General features: G+C 39.3%; 1 protein-coding gene across 1 annotated transcript in view; it reads right to left on the bottom strand.

Moving 5' to 3' along the window:
- sorcs3a (sortilin related VPS10 domain containing receptor 3a) overlaps positions 1 to 17,498 on the bottom strand; it is a gene marked incomplete at its 3' end in the record, with an annotated part of 284,577 nt that overhangs the window by 72,303 nt on the left and 194,776 nt on the right. Inside the window, exons 5-9 of the mRNA XM_079238262.1 lie at positions 13,322 to 13,395; positions 9,635 to 9,699; positions 8,896 to 9,014; positions 2,197 to 2,286; positions 1,712 to 1,891 (exon numbers count right to left, since the gene is read on the bottom strand). Coding sequence (XP_079094388.1) covers positions 1,712 to 1,891; positions 2,197 to 2,286; positions 8,896 to 9,014; positions 9,635 to 9,699; positions 13,322 to 13,395 — 528 coding nt within the window. The remainder of the gene's footprint in view (positions 1 to 1,711; positions 1,892 to 2,196; positions 2,287 to 8,895; positions 9,015 to 9,634; positions 9,700 to 13,321; positions 13,396 to 17,498) is intronic.

The raw sequence follows: 17,498 nt of genomic DNA, 5'->3' as shown, positions 1-17,498 counted from the left end.
TTAGAACAGGTTATATACACAAAACTGTTTTGATCTGCTGAAGGATGCCAGATTTTAGGAACCCACTTCCAACTGTGATTTTTGAGAAGTGAATAAACAACAGGCTGCTGTGGGGGACACGAAAACTCAGATATTCTTGCTGTATTAAGATATTTTACACAGCTCAATGCAGGTGGGACATGCAAAATGTTCCCGCAATATTTGAGGTGATACATTAAGCACATTTTAATGCCTAAACAATGGATACTGCCCTCAACTTGGCAACCATGTGTAGCTGCAGTATTCAACTACAAGGGGCTAAATAAGATGCTTCTGAGATGCTGCAAAAACTAACCAAACTTGGGAAAATTCTTAGGATAGACCATCAAAAGGTGCTGCCGTGACTGAGTCATATATATATGTATATGTGTGTGTGTGTGTGTGTGTGTGTGTGTGTGTGTGTGTGTGTGTGTGTATAAAGTTAAAGGAATCAAGTTATTTTCTTAGCCTGCTGTGATGACACTCATTTGCATATTAGATGTCTGCTTAAGCCAGCGTTTGGTGAGCCGTCTCTGCTACCTGAGAAATGAGCAAAAGCCTTATGAACATTGGAGCTGCACACTTACTGAGGCCTCAATGTGAATACACATTTTCACACCTTGGGCAGGAGAAGCGATGCCACTGTTAATTACTACCCTGCTGTCATTGCAGCTGGCCAATATCTCACTTCCTGCCTTCACTCTCTCAGTCACACCTGCCAGTGTGGGAGTGATAAACTAAGTCCACCGGGGAGTATGGAGGGAGAGAAATGTACTCACCTGCCATGAATGCAAACACATACAGTAGGTAGCCAGCAAGTTAAGAAGGTCATTACAAGTCCATCGACACATAGCAGTGAGCTTCATTAAGTCTGTTCTTTATTCTGTATCTGTATGCTGTCAGAAAGATGGATGAAAACAGACTGTGATGCAAATGCATCCTGCAGTGGATGGATTTGCCATCTGCAACATGTTTAGTAGAGCTGGTATTTTAAAGTGCAATAACACCAAATCAAGCACTGAAACTTGTTCCTGGAGCTTCAGATACGGGTGGTCCATCTGAGAAGTCTGAAAGCTGTGTATGTTGTTTGCAAGTCATTGCTTTTGATATATTTGTCTTGTCTCGACAAGATACATACAAATATGAGTGAAAATAAACTTGATAAGGCCAAAATCGCCATTCATATTTCTCGACGTCTTGTAGATACAATCTCTGCTTTTTGGTTTATTTTCAGTCCAGCTCTTCATTTTCTGGGCTGGAAATCAGTGATAACAGCTCTAATGGATATATGAAACCTTCCTAGAGCCTGGACCTTAACATTATTGAAGCACTGTGGGATCGTCTTGACAGAAAACTATATATAAAATATAAGGCAGCCAAATTCCAAAGAGCTTTGGAAAGTTCCTTGGAGAACTATTTCTAAACTCTCCTTAAATAAATAGCCAGAAAGCTTGTTGAAGAGGGTTCAGACTGGGTTGGGAAATAAAGCTGCTCAGACTACATTACCTTTCAGGTCCCTAAAAATTGAAAAACTACCCCTCCTCATATTCTGTATTTACACTTATTACATAGAAATTTCAGTGAACCATGGGTTCTGTTTTTCCTGGCAACATGAACAAATGAGGTGTGGCCCAAGGAAATTGAAAGGCTTGTTTGCACTCTCCAAAGGTGATCAGTTTCATCAGGTGTTTACCTCGTACAGGTCCAGCATCTGGTTCCCACTGATGCCCCGAGTGGTCTTGACGTTTTCCATGGCCAGGGTAAAGTAGATCCCTCTGGTGTCCGACAGGTAAAGGTTATACGTGTCGTTCTGGTTCCACTCCTGCACTGCCGCGAATACCTGCTTCTCATCGGTGCTGACAATGTGTAAATCCTATCAGGGCGAAGTGAGAGAGATTAAGTGGAGTTTTGAGCGGAGGCGTGCAGGTGACGGATTACAACATGTTGACCCACTGGGACTGGTCATAAGATCAACACTGTGGCATGAATACAAATACAGCATGGTATCACACTGACTTAGCTTCTAGTGGAACACAAAGTGAGACATGTTTTCTATAAAGGACACAAACACAATCTTTCTGGAAGATGGAAAACTTAATTACCTCCATGATTAACTTACTGTGACATCATGAAATTAAACAGATTTGTATGAGTCATCATTAACAAGCTGCAGCTCACCTTAGGAAGGGAATATTTGGGCAGTTTGATCTGAATGAATGAGTCTCTCTTGTAGGAAACGTAGTAGGTGGCTCGTCCAGATGTGGGAACCTGCAGTTAAATAAAACAAAGGATAATAAAAGGATAATAATACAACATATGACCTGAAATATTTTAATCTTTCACACCATGGTGGATTAAGAAATATTCAGTGCACAACACTGTCATAAAATGTCAGCTCAAATTATTCCGGAGCCTCTTTTCTTTTGCTTTTCTTTTTAATTTTTTCAAGATGGCACTTAATGCTTAATGGCCTAAAACTACAAAATAGATGTTTTACATTACTGATATTTATCTTTTAATAATGTATGCTGTGCTATTATATATGTGTTTTATTTATACTTGTATCATTTAAGCTTTTGTAACTTCTTACATCAGATCGATGAAGACAGGTTTGAAGTTTTTAGTATTTTTATGCCATGGGATTAAAATGTGATGAATCAAGATTAATAACAAAGCCAGTAATCAATTTTGACTACTTTTTGAATATCATTATTTGATTGTTATTGTGATTAGAAATCAACTCCTAACCATAGTTGTTAAATATATTTATACATATAGTTACAAATTGAATTGAAGTTTAGTTTAGTTTAGTTTAGCTTAAAGTATTGTTTTTATCTGTTTATTTTTTGCAGAGCAATTTTTTCCTTAATTAAGTGCTGTATGAAAATTCCGTAATAATTTTTTAAAAAAAAATCAAAATGTGAAAAAAAACCTCATATAATATGTGTGCTGTTAGGCACATCACAGCTTTGGTAGGTGTCTCTTCTTTCGATCAAAAACCTTTTCCGATTTGTTGGGTGCTTCTTTCATTGTAGAGGCAGACACCCTCTGTCTATAGATCTGAGGCTGTTGGTTTTTAATGTGGAATTTCTATAAGGTGACCACATGTCCTCTTGCTGAGAATAAAAGCTCCCGAAAAAATAATTATCTTCTATTCCAGTCAGACACCTTTCTCCAAACACCTTACATCTGAGAATGAGAACAACACAAGCAGGAATTTAAACGTGAGGGGGCATCATAATTAGGAGGTAGTCAAACTGCTGTAAGTCCAGCTGGATACAGGTGCTGCCATGTAGTGCTAGAGGCAGTGCCAATTTATTTATTAAATTTTCTTTCCTTCCTCTCCTTATGATTGTAAGTTTGTTTAAATAGAAGAACAAAATTTCATTAAACAATATCATTATGGACGTACAAAATACTACCTTATTATTTTGAACCCCATTATGGTGGGAACAGTCAGCATCTTTCACTGGAAGAGCAGAACTGTTAAGTGGGAGTATGGTTTTGCATTAAGGAGTGAAGGTAGACAGAAGTCATTGAGTTATTGTTTTGCATGCCAGAAGCAAGGCTTTAAACTTGATACATGCTGCAACTGGAAGCTACTGAAGAACAATTAGCAGCGGAGTGACATGAGCTCATTTGGGCTGGTTGAAGGTCATTGCAGGAGTCAATGTGTGAAATGACCAGAACCGGAAACAAGAGCTGTGTGGTGTGTTCTGTCAGGTAGTGTCTAATTCTCCCAACATTGTAGAAAGCAACTCTGCAAGACAGGACAACCAAGGCAACATGAACCTTAAAGGTCAGCTGGTTGTCTACAATCACACCAAGATTCTTGGTTCAAGCAGTAGACACAACTGTGATAGAATCGAACAACATGCTTACTTGTGAAGGTAAGGAAGGATTGGCTGGATAGACAATAAGCTCAGTCTTGGGCAGATTTAACTGAAAGCAGTGATCCTTCATCCATGTGGAGATATCAGCAAGGCATGCTATTCCCATTGAGACAATGTCGTCAGGCGGTGAGAAAAGGAAAAGTTGGGTGTCATCTGCATGACGGTGGTGGGAAAAGCCATGAGAGGTAATGACCTCAGTGAAAGAAGTGGTATGCACTGAAAAGAGAAGAGGGCTAAGCACTGAGCCCTGAGGTCCCCCTGCTTCCAACCCATGGATTTGAACCCTCCCTCCTTGACAGGATAGTCTGAAGGATCTTCCTGTGAAGTAGACTGTGAACTACGGGAGGACATATACTGAGATGCTAATTTCCGAGGGTGAACAGAGGAGAATCTGGTGTTTGACTGATTGTCAAAGGCAGTGGACAGGTCCAGCAGTGTAAGGATTATCCCGCGGGTCTGGCAAACTGTAGGGTGTCAGTAACTGACAGGAGAGTAGTGTGAGTAGCGTGGACCTGCCTAAAGCCAGACTGATAAGGGTATAACAGGCTGTTGTTGAGGAACTATGAGACCAGACTGAAGATGACATGCTCTGGTAGTTTTTGACATGAACGGAAGCAGTGAGACTGGTTTTCAACCTCGTTTCCAACCTTTCCCTTAGAGCATCACTGATTTGTAACAGATCTTGAATCTGTGATTTTGGACTATGGTCTCTCTCTACGGGTACTCACTGGCCCATTTCAACCATTCTGATGAGAAACATATTTTTTCTACTTGGAAATTTATTCATTCATTGATTTAGATTTTAACTGTTCACATTAATTGTACTTTCCATCGTTGAAAACCCTGTTCGCGATCGTCTTTTAAGTTTCTTGTCTGGTTTCCTCAGTCTTGCCACTCCAAGTAGTACTTAGTCTAGTACTCATGATGGATTCCTAAAGGGGGAGTTTTTTTTCTCCCTCTCTCTGTCATCGAGTGGTGCTAAAAAAGATTTCTTTTTGCTCTGAACAAGTTCATTTCAGCTGAGTTGTGTTCTGTAAAACTAAGGATATATGTAGCATTACAAATCATTTGGTCCTATGAAGGTTTTAATTTAGGCAAACACAAATTCACCTGAGTATTAACACATTAAATAAAAAAAACTCTTCCTTTTTTAAACCTTGTCTTGTCTAGCATTAAAGGAAGCAGAATGATGGTCTGGGGGCTGTGTTCTGTTGAGAAAATTTGTTTTGACAGAAGGAGTGTTATAGATATAATGATCTCCTTGATGATCAGAATTTTTTATTTTATTTGTCTGTTTAGTTTGAATAACTGTTATGGAGTTTCCATATTACTGCTGGACCTACCTGGAGAGGATAGAAAAGGGAAAGAAAGAGAACAGGAAAAAAATAGGAAAAGGAAAGCAGACAGAGTACAAGAAAGAGACGGAAATACACCATGACGTGGTCTAGTGAAAGTCCAGACCTCAACCTGACTGAGATGTTGTGTCAGGACCTTCATAGAGCTGCATGAACCAATGCTGCAATCCTCAATGAACTGAAGCAATGTTGTAAAGAAGAGAGGGAATTAACATTTCTCCATATCCCTTTGAGAGACTAACACTATCACCCAGATATGCAGAACACGTAATGACATAAAAGTTGTATTTACCTTATTTCTGAAGCTGGGAAAACCAGATGATTTGCAGCATTTTGTGCCTATAGGTAGCAACTTGGAATTTAAAGAGGATTCACCTTTTTTCATAGGACTGTGATAAGCATTAATAAGCACTGATATCAGTTATTTTCCCACCATTAATAAATGCAGGGACGCCCTAGGACAAGCTATTGCATTGTTTTCAGTCAGTGGAGGTGCTAGTTAAAAGTCTGCAGTCATCCTCATGCAAACCTCCTTTTTTTCCATTCTTTCTTAACCTGGTCAGTAATAGTGATCTCTTGGCTTCCATTCAGATCAGTCAGTGCTCCCCTTGGTGCACTTGATGATTAAAAGTTCATTCATTCATTCATTCATTCATTCATTATCCTAACCGCTTTGAAGGGTCACGGGGAAGCTGAAGCCTATCCCAGCAATCTTTGGGCGTAAGGTGGGGTACACCCCGGACAGCTCGCCAGTCCATCTCGGGGCCAATTTCAAAGTTGACTTTGGTAAATATCTTAGAGGACAATCAATAGTCTCATTATTCTTTGTCAAGAAAAATCTTTAAGTTGTCTAACTAAGCCTCATCTGCTCTCTCTTGGGGGTTAAAAAAAGTACCCTTAATGGTAGAGGCTTTAAACAAATGCTCTAAGTTGTTAGGTGATAGAAAACTGTCATTAGCCTTGAGGCAATGGAAGACAAACACTTCTTTCATATGGAGACACACAGAGCTTGTGTTTGTAGCAACATTAGATTTATTAGAGGAACATTTTCAATTCACAACTTGAGGCACATTCCCAAGGAGGAGAACTGATGTGTGGGCTGATGTTGCAGGATGGGTCTGATTCTGTTACAGATGTTGTAAATATGCTGTGAGGCTCAAAAGAATAAAAACAAGCTCTGGAAGGAAGCGGATAGGCCCAGCTGTGAGCACCACAGAGCATTCCCAGGTGCAACTGAATGACTAACGGAGGAAATCAATGGCCAGGTAACCAGCGGCAGTTTGAACTTTACAAGGAATTGGTATCATTGATTGTTTTTTTTTTTTTTCCATTCCTTCCAGGATCTTTCATCTGTGACATATATGTGTTAAAATGTCCAGGTACTTGGACTGAAGGGGAGGTTTAGGTTGAGTGTTTCTGAATTTACTTCAAAGACTTGTGAGAGGTCAAAAAGGACTGAAGAAACTTTGCAGAAATATCTCAATTTCTCTTTGTGAAGTGCTGCAGACGTGAGCACGGGTCCATAAGGAAGGACATGTCTGCAGGTGGTTCAGGTAAGTGGATTTCAGAGAAATCCCTGTTCGCCACTAAATTAAACATTTAGGAATCAAAAGGCTTTTAAAAATACAACTACTGAGAGGGTGGATGATGATAAAAAAGAAGAATTTGGCTTAAACTAGGCTCAAGAGTGACAAATTCATCAACAAAATGGCACATCTGAGGGATAACTCAGGTTCTCTGGTTAATCAGTGGACTTTGGAGTGAAGAAGTGGGGCAGGTTTGGATTTTACGTCACTGTCTTTCCAAGAAGATGTTTAAAGGCAGAAAAAAGTAAAGAACAAACCGAATCATGGCTGGTGAACAGACATCAAACACCTTACCAGCAGGTTTATGGTAAATCTAAATAAAACTGATGCTGATGTGAGTAAGCTGTGAAATTATCCAGACTTTTCCACGTGTCAGAGATTTTAATGCACAAAACCGCTTTTGCACAATGTCAAAGTAAAATAGTCTTCATGCTGCAGAGGAAATTAAAATACAAGTCATAAATTTCATCTGTGTTGCTTGGAATCCAGGATATTACCATTTCAGATTTTTCTGTGGCACAAATCATGATTAATACAACACAACAGGCATGGGCTTGGGGGGATATTAAAACCGACTGGCTTTACAGAAAAACAAAAACAAATATCCAGTTGAGGTTAGAATGAAATATTTGTGCTTATTTTCTTCCTGCTAATAAAATGTAAACATGCAGAACAAGAAATCTCTGATATGTGACAGAAGAGTTTCCAACCATGCTTGCACATGATCTCCAGGTTTTCAGAAGGAATGTTCTTTTCTCTCTTTTCAAACAAAGACTCAGATGAAGGATGACATCACAGCAGAGGTAGACAAGTGGATATGTTTTCTCAATTAGCAGATTTTCAGTCACAATTCTTGTTTCAGAGAATCTTTACTGCAATTCTGCTTCATTAATACTCAGAATGCACACTGCCTAGCCAATACACAAGTCACCACCTGGAATGAAAGAAGCATATAACTAGGACCCTCCACTTGGACAACTACCTCATGTATAGAAGTTATTTAACCCCCAAACGATCTAATGAATAGTTTCTCATGTGGAAAAACGCATCCTGTGGTTATTGCAGAGCATGTTAGTATGTTTAACAAAGATCCAGTCATTAACATTATTCAAGCAGAGAAACCATCTATGGAAATTGCAAAAACAACTGAAACTGGGCTAAGAACAGTTAAAGATAAAAACTGGAAGAAAAGTAGGGAACCATTGTCTTCTCAGAAGTAATGGTTGGAAAAGAATCCTGAAAGGTGGAGATCATTTAAATATTTGGTGGAAGAAAATGGAAGTAAAACAACAGTAGAACTCAGAATTCTACATGCATATTGTGAAGGGAAATCAAGGGATTAGAAAAGAGCTCTGTATACATAAGAAAACAGTCAGGCTAACTGGAGAAAATAGCTTGAATTTACTACAGAGCATAAAGATTGGACTCTGGATAAATGGAAGATGATTCTGTGGTCTGAGTAGTCCAGCATCACGCTGATCCAGAGTGATAAGAGCATCAGGGTACTGAGAGAGGCAGATGAAGTGATGCAGCCATCATAGTGTCTGTACAAGTCTGTGGGGAGGCAGTCTATGACTTCGGGATGCTGCGGTTGGTCAGGTCTATGTTCAGCATATAATTATGCTGAATGTACATATATATATATATATATATATATATATATATATATATATATATATATATATATATATATATATATAATTCACCATACCATATATACCATAGTCATAAAAATTCTAATACCAACTGGCATGCATAGTTCATAGCTTGACCATTATTCACATATATATATATAACATAAAAGTACTTTGAGGCCAGCAATAAATCGCTTCTATAATTTAGGTTTTGTACAACAGACATAAAAAACAGGTATAAAATGTTTACTGTGTGGGACCATGGTCTCAGCAGATTAAACTACTTGGATCCATGCATTAAAGGGTTATAATGTATTTCTAGTCTCCACATTGTGCATTATGCCCGTCTAATGCATGGCTCCTCGTTGTTTAATCCTTATATATGTAAAATCATAATGTGGAGCCATACCTGTATGAATATGTAGTCATCTTGAACCACAAGAGAGCTGATGTCGATGTATCCAGGGAATGGATAGTTCCTGTTGGCTTCGTTGCACATCTGAACTCTGCATGTGATGTACTGAACATCTGTCAGGCACACATTCAGGAAACATGAGCAGTATTAATGCTGTTCTTCTTTGTGCATATTAAATATAGTAATACCTCTGCAGTTAGTTAACCACTGAAGCCAACTGTGCATTTTCAATCAGATCAAACCATATTTTTGTGTCTTACTTGGATTCTGTGCATTTGCACTCCACCCTTCTACGCAGGCTGACATTTGCAGGGGTTAATTTGTCTCTCTTTGGAGCACATGCTTATTTTATTGCACAGATACCACAAACAAGCATCTGCGCCTGTCAGTCATGCAACGGCATGATGAGGAAAACACAAGCAAGAAGAAGAATATTGAACAATGCTTCACCAACATCACAAGCCAGCATAAACAGTTTCACCTATGTCACCTATTGTAAGAGGACTTTGGCGGTGCTGCCGTTCAAAGTCATGGAGCTGACATTCAATGAAAAAGTGGGGAGAAGAAAGGCCACATTCATCAGGATTCATGCATCAGATCTAATGGAGAGGGGTGGGGTGGGGGTGGGGGGGTTGCCAGAGCTGCATCTCTGGGGATGCCTTCTGTTCTCTGAGAGGAATCATTCCTGCAGAGAACTGATTATTAGTTCTTTCTGTGTGCTCATAAGACTTACTTCCATCTGGAGTGTGAGCCTCCATGTGAATCAGATCAGGCTCCTTGTCGAGGCCTGCAACAGTCCTGAAAATGAGAAAATAAGAAACAATCTGTGTGAATAATTACAAAGAAAAAGAGAATAGTGGATCCTGATTTCCACAAAAAACAAATAATTACATATTTATATGGCTTGAAAATAATTTCTACATGCCTGGAAATTATTTCCTTTAGGCTCATTAGTGTTGTGTGAATTGGACAAACACAAACCCAGAGACATACATAGAGACAGTAAAAACTTTTTCCTTGTGACATGAAGGAAAGTACTTTCTGCTCTGCAGTCATGATTCTCTAAGAAGACACCCCATGGGATACATGGATGATCACCAGCTGAGTCCACAGTTTATGATCTCAGGGACACATATTTCAGTAAATAGAGAAGAAAGTTTAAACAGAGATTGTTACTCTGAACTAAAGTGTGTGTTGACATTATAAACCTCCCTTTTCTCTATGTAAGCACAGCATTGATAAAGCCAACGCGACATGCTGACGCTAGACCTTGTTCCTTATCTGCCTCTCACTCCTGAGTCCTGCTGTGCAGGTTTTCCCAGAGCACACAAGTCTTGAATCATCACTTCTGGACCTGCATGTCCTAAACTGATCTCTATTTCTCAGACCCGTCTGTTATTTTCACATTTGAAGTGGTTTTCTTTGGTCCCAATGCTTGTACTGATCTGTGTTCTGAATTAATACTTAAAGTCTGTTTTTACACCAACCTCAGTGTAAAATTAGAAACTGCCTTTAGGTTTGATAACCATGTTAATGGGGAGGTGAATACCCCCCCCCCCCCTTTTTTTTTTTTTTTCCCGTCTCAGATATCTCTGTTAAGTAAAATAAAATGTTTTTGACTTGAAATTGGTTTTGCAGTTTCACATCTTACTGGCTGGATTACAGCAACTCTCTTTTAATAGGAGAGGGTTGTGACCCTGTTATGCCTTCAGTTAGTGCAAAATGTAGTAGCACAAGTTTTAACAGCTACAAGGAAATGAGCGTCCATCATTCTTGTCTTAGTTTAATGGTTTCTTACTCATTTCAGTAGTTTTCCTTTTGATTTTAAAGTCTCCTAATGGTCTTGTACACACACCCCTATGCCCCTTCTCATTCACTCCAGTCAGCTGACCAGATGTTGGTGATGATTCCTGAATCACAAATGGAAATTAGTTGTGATCAGGTTGTTTTTCCCTCTGTGTTGGCCCTGTGATGGACTGGCAACCCACCCAGGGTATACCGTGCCTCTTGCCTGATGGCTGCTGGGATGGCCTCCAGTTTCCCGTACCCTAAATTGGACTAAACGGTATAGAAAATAAAGGATGAATGAGTTCTTCCCTTTTTTTTTAGTTGTCTGTTGTGGCCCTAAAGCTCTGGAACGAGCAACTTTTGCACATGAGATGAGTGTCTCAGATGTTTTTTTTTTATTTTTAAGCTCATACTTTAATGCACATTTTTATTATTTGGCTTTTAACCCAGTGTGCCATTAACATTGCTTTTACCATCTGTTTAGGCTGTATTGTATTGTCTCTGTTTTAGTGTTTATAGTAATTATAGGGTTTTAAGTGTTTTATTTCTGTCCTGTGTTTTATCTGTTATCTGGCACTTTGGATTACAATTTCTGATTTTTAAAGTAATACATTTACTTTAAAAAGCAGAAAATGTCATGTATCTATATGGCATGGTATGGTAATAAATCAGTCTTTGTTTTTTTGTTGTTTTTTTGTAACTGTCCAATCAAGGGTTGTGGAGGAAACTGGCACCTATTTCAGTAATAACTAGGCAAGAGGCAGGTACACCCTGGACAGGTCACCAGTTCATCACAGGGCCTGGTACAGTAATATTAATTATAATTATTGTGAAATGATAATATCACATTGTGCAACAGCCTCCATTCCCACAAATTATTTGTTTCTTATGCTGCCGTCTTACATTTCTCTGCCCTTTTTTTCTGATACACACACCCTTAGGGTTTCTCAGGATTGTAAGCTCTGTTTTCTTAAGATCATTAGATGATGGAAGTTAGTATTTTATTTAACTGGATATTTGTCGCAACTGGTCAGAAGCTAAAAGTTGGAGCATGTGTGTGATTTTATGTTCACTTCCTGGCAATGCCATCCATCCATCCATCCATTTTTAGCCAAGAGATGTAGTCCCTCCAGCATGTCCTGGGTCTTTCCTGGGGTCTCCTCCCAGCGGGATGTGCACAGAATACCTCAACAGGCAGGTGCCCATGAGGCATCCTAACCAGATCCCTGAGCTACCTCATCTGCCTCATCTTGATTACTGGCAATGGCTTTCCTGAACACTAACAAAGTCCATCCATTTCCTTAACCGCTAAGTCCAATTATGGGTTACGAGGAAGCAGGATCCTATCCCAGCAATCATCAGGTGAGAGGCAGGGTTGCCAACAGTCATCATATTAATAACAGTCTCAGCTCGCCAAGTGAGTGGCTCAAATAGCTGGTGTGAATGCCACAGTGGACAAGACAAAAACGCCACCCACCATTATTCATTATCATTGCTTTTTTGTCCGCTGACTAAGTCTCAGTACATGACAAAGTGGGAATGAGGTCGTGCTGCATTTCCTCAGTTCCAACCCCGAAAAGTTGGCCTCACCATATAAGTTGAGAAGTTTGCTGATGGATGGTTGCTTAAGAACTTTTGGATGCTGCATTGTTTCCGCCGATGTCATTTAGGCAGAAAATAGCATCAATATATTTAAGCAGGAGCAGTCTCCTTGTCTTTGTTTGGGATTCAACGCCATCACACCTCACACCCATATTATCACTGAGCGTAATCTTGCTTTTCTGCACACTTTGCTGCTCATGGATTACACTGGTTGGATGCAGCTGAATTTCATACCCCTTGGAACCTTAATTGTTTAGTTTCAGCCAGCTGAAGTCCCGCTCGGTCAGTGTTACGTGCCTGTCCGGCGCTTTGAAGTCCTTGAGGGGGCGGCGATGATGAAGGGCAAAGCAAGCGATGGATTGTGTACAGTGTTTAGGATCATGCAACAATGGCCTGGAAGTAGCTCAGGATTCATGCTCGGAAGTAGGAGACAGCCTAGGGCAATCCCAGGCACACCCCCTGTCATCTTAAAGAAGGAGGAGAGGAGCAGTGGACTGGAAGAGATCCAGCCTTACATTTGTGATGAGTATGCACTTTCAGACGTAGCTATACTGAAGGAAAAGTGAGGAGGGGACATGACTGGATAAGAGGCGACAGGAACGTCCTGGATCCGTTATTAGTCATAGCTTTTCTAATCTGTATGCATGCATCAGTAGAAACACACTCTCCCCTCGTCTGCTGCTGATGTGAAAAATAATAATTCTGTATTTGTGTGGGATAAGCCTGATATGAGCGAGGCGTGCGTTCGAAATGAAATGTAATATGACATGCCCTCGGACGCTGAATTTAAAGTATGTTCTGAAGGAGGAGATTAATCTCTGCTTGACTGTATCAAAGGGCGGGAAACGTGCCAGGTTTAGCAGCATCAGTAGTCTGTCATGCGCCTTGTTCTGAGCTATCGATATCATCCGGCTCAGTCACAGCAAACAGCAAGGACCGCTCTCTGCATTCCTAAGCAAACAAAACTTTAGGAGACAAATGGAGTGGAGTAAAAAGGCAGAATCATGTGGAAAAAAAAAAAAAGACTCACCAGTAGAATCTGTTGGGGGTCACATGCTCGTGGATGAGCTGCCATTTTCTTCCAAAGTCTACTGAGCTGTATAACTGCAGGGCAATCAGAGAGAAAAAGGAGAAAATCACAGACCATTAGCATGATGAATGCACATTTCTACATTTAGTCAAATCTTTTAAATAATATTGCAAAGTTTTAATAGTGCAAAGTGGGCTTGAGATGAGTTTGGTAAACTACAGGGTGGAAGTTACTCTTGGGCTATAGAGCATCATCTGGGGAGGCTAACAGAGCTAAATTGCTATCATTATTAACAAGTGGTCATTCAGGCTAATAAATGTTGACAGATATATGCATCCCTGCTCCCTTCATCTGTTACAAATGAGAGCTTCAGGTTTAGAGGAAGCACTTTCCACCAATACCACATTATAACTGAAACAGATCCGTCTTTGATGACCCCCTTCAGCTCGATAACCTGCTGCTGAATTCAAATCTAATATTGGACAAAACTGTGGTCCTGCAGGATTAATGCAACGAATGATATATGGCTCAGCAGACATTTAGGTGTGCAGCATGCCGCCAGTGGCCCCAATTTCAATGTTCTAATTACATTTACTGGTGCTTGGGCAAACAATTAATAACCCTTGTGCTTTTCCCAACACTATATTGATTGATGATTTAGAAGCAGCTCTCCTATACCTTGCTGCCTTTGTGCATTGTGATTCAGTGGCTCTGAAGGAGGGCTGCACTAATGTTCCTGTTTGTTAGCTTTTATTACAACATTTTAAGCATGTCCTCGGACAAAAGCAGGCACAAACATCCCCAAATAAAATGGTTTTGCAAGGAAGAATGTTGCCATCTACAAAAAGTGGATGTTTAAATGCTGATTTATAGCATTGTTTTCATGCACAAATGCCTCCAAATGTCTGAAGAACCAGCATTTGGCATCTTTTCCCCCTTTATCACATCAGGAGATTTTCCTTCTACGATGCCCTCTTGCCATGGAAAATATCTCCTTAACAATAACTGTGTTTCTCTTGGTATCATAGAAGTGTATGAAACTGATTAAGTAAACCCTCCATGACATCATCTACTGCTGATGTTCTGAAGCATCTTCACCATCACGGCACATTTTGGGGGGCAGGAATAATCACAAAAGTAGAGAAAATGGTGGAGCTGAGTAGAGATCCTTGATAAGGTTTTGGGAAAAAGTACAATTCTTTGTTTATCTACTGTTGCTTTTAAAAATAAAATGAAAAGACATTCAGAAGGACAGTCAGAAGGACAGTCCCCACACTGATCAGTGGAAGCAAAGTGATCTAATTGATCACAGAAAGAGCAACAGAAAACAACTCGTATTGTCGTAAGCATCAACATCCAGCTTCACTCCTTCATGCAGATCACGTTCAGCGAGTCCCACTCAGTCTGCAAAGCTATTGCTAATATGTAAATGCACCAATCTTTCTCTCTTACTTTTTCCTGATCCAACAAACATTCGTGATTTGTATGTTCAAGAAAACTTATGAAGCCCCCGTATTTATTGTACTCATTTAATTACTTTTCTTATGGAAAGTCATTTTTAAAGAGCTACACACAGAAACAGTTCCATATTAACTTATATTTTGTCTGTTCATATTTTTCAGTGGCAACAGAATCATTGATTCTGCTTTCAGCAAACTTAAATCTATAATCTGCACATCAGTCGGTTATAAAACTCAAATGTTGAGCCTTTTCTTGTACAATCTTTTAGAATAAACTCCTCCAAAAAGGAAAAGGAAGAAATATATGTTGTGAACGTTTGTGGTTTGGTCCAATGAGGCTTCTACTTTTTTAAACAGCATGTTATATGTATTCACTAGTTCTTCATAGGACATGAGTTTGTGATCACTTGACCAACCTCTTGCTTAGCAAACTCCAGTTTGATGAAAAGAGCAAAGCAGCTACAACTTTTGTTGCCATATTAGCTTTCATTTCTCGACAGCATCACAGAAGCTAACAGAGAAGTAATCAAACCAACTTTTCCAAACCTTTAAACGGTGATCAGTGAGAACTCAGTTCCTTTTGATCCCATCTAAGAATTTGTTACACACTTTTCTAGAGATATAAGGTATGTGTTTTTGTAAAATCTCTGGCTAAATCTTCTATTTTAATGATATTATACTGTACAATGAACCATGAAATAATCTTCAATATTTTTACAATTTCAACAATTTAAGCAGCACAATTTTCAAGCATTTTGCAGTAAACAAGAACAATGGTTTACCAGCTAGTTTCACCAATACTTTATTATATGTGCACAGCTTATGAACCAAGTGTTGCTTCACATGAAACTCCGCTGTAGATCCGCATGCAACAGTAATTTGTATTTTCTTATTCATTACACCTAAATGATTTCTACAAAAATGCAGGGTAGCAGATCATTATGTAAGAAAATGTTCTTCACTGTTAGGAGATGCCAAAGTTTTCATACTCCTGTCCTTTTAGACTCCAGTATCAGTGTAGTATACAGCACCCATAGGAGCCCATTTTTCACCTAATCTTATTTCTAATTCCTGTAAAGATTCCCCAAGGGAGGATGGGAGAGGGTGTAACAGAGCGACAGGCAGGGTCCCTCATCACTTTGGACAGTGACATATGACTCCAACAGCCAGCCTCAGCCTCGCCTCTCTCCATTCATCAGTTCAATGACATCTTAAATTTTAAAGCTTCTGAGCTGTCACAAAGTAGGCTTCATAGTTTCCCTCTCAGTTCAATAAATCAAATGTGCAGCCAGCCAGCTGCCGCGCCACCAGCAGCTCAAGGAAGCAACAACGACGCAGACTTAAATGGTGATTGAGGGATTGCAGAGAGCATTTTAGTTAAAGGCCTCTGTTCTCGGCGATGGTCGGTTTAGAAAACATTCATTGTTGGGACGTTTGCATCAGGTTGAGCTGAAAGTGCATTAAAATGCAGCAAACAGGCTTCTGAGTAGATTTCTGATGTCTTAGCCAAATGTTTGTGAACAGATTCTGGGAGGGGAGGGTAAGATTTAATCACAACTCAAGTCAAAATGGAAAGTTTAAAGAAATGAAGCTGTTAGTTTCATTATTAACCACCTTGTTAAACTGCCCATTTTGCCCTATTGTACATTATCAATCAATATTGCTTTTATTAATAAAGCACTTTTCATACAATGGAAATGTAGCACAAAGTACTTTACATTGAAAGCACAAAAAAAAGATAAAAAAACAAAATTACTTATAAAATCTCTCTAAATTAAGAATCTGTGAAACCAACATGAACACCATAGCAAACATTTTAAATTATGTCTCAAGAGGTGCTGTCTCAGCCCCATTTACTCTGTATGGAAGCTAAAACTCTGGACAAATTAAAGTTTTTATGACTAAGTGAAAATTTAACAGAAGTAAAACCATCAAACATAAAAATAAAGATAAAGTAAGAAGCAATAGAATACTAGTAAAAACATTAAAACGAGATTGCTAAATTTAAGAGAATAAAAACATAATATATCAAATTTAACATAGTAAAATAATAAATAAAAATAGGATAAAAACAATAACAACCTGAAAAATGATAAATCAATAGCTTTATTAAAATAAATTGAAGTTTTTAGCTGCCTCTGAACTTTTCACAGCAGAGAAAATCCCAGAAAATCATTTTTATGATCTGACCGTCTCGTGCTTTTGTTGTGAAACAGAAATACTTTATTGATGCAAGAGTGGGATAGCTGTATAGCTCGAGCTCCTTAATGAACCTAACTGCAGAGACAAACAAGGTGCTGGTTTCAGAACATCTTCCCTGTAGCACTGAGCTCAGCATTCTGTCATTGTGTTCCTGGTGTTGAGTGGAGCCAGAAGTGAAGCGCCCATCGACAAAATACTGTCTGAATCTGTGAGGCTTAAACATTTCAGGGATGATTTGGAGAAAAAAAAAAATCAACGACTGTCTCTGGCCTCGATGCTGCAGCTACAGCTGGTCCCACCGCTTGTGACTCTAGCAGACACTTGAACTCATGTTCAAGGTAAAGTTTGGTTTTTCAATCCAGACCAAAGTAGAAGTTTGCTTCCAGTTCACTTTGTTGTTCACACTGACCTTTTATTAAAAATGAACTTATCCACAGTACTTTATCAACTCCAGAAGTTTGCCTGTGTTTTGTGCAGAACACTTTCTGCCCGCTCTCTACACACCTCTCTGTTCT

Source organism: Telmatherina bonti (genome assembly GCF_933228915.1).
Source record: "Telmatherina bonti genome assembly, chromosome: 3".
Classification (NCBI taxonomy): domain Eukaryota; kingdom Metazoa; phylum Chordata; class Actinopteri; order Atheriniformes; family Telmatherinidae; genus Telmatherina; species Telmatherina bonti.
This window is presented reverse-complemented; position numbering and strand designations above follow the sequence as displayed.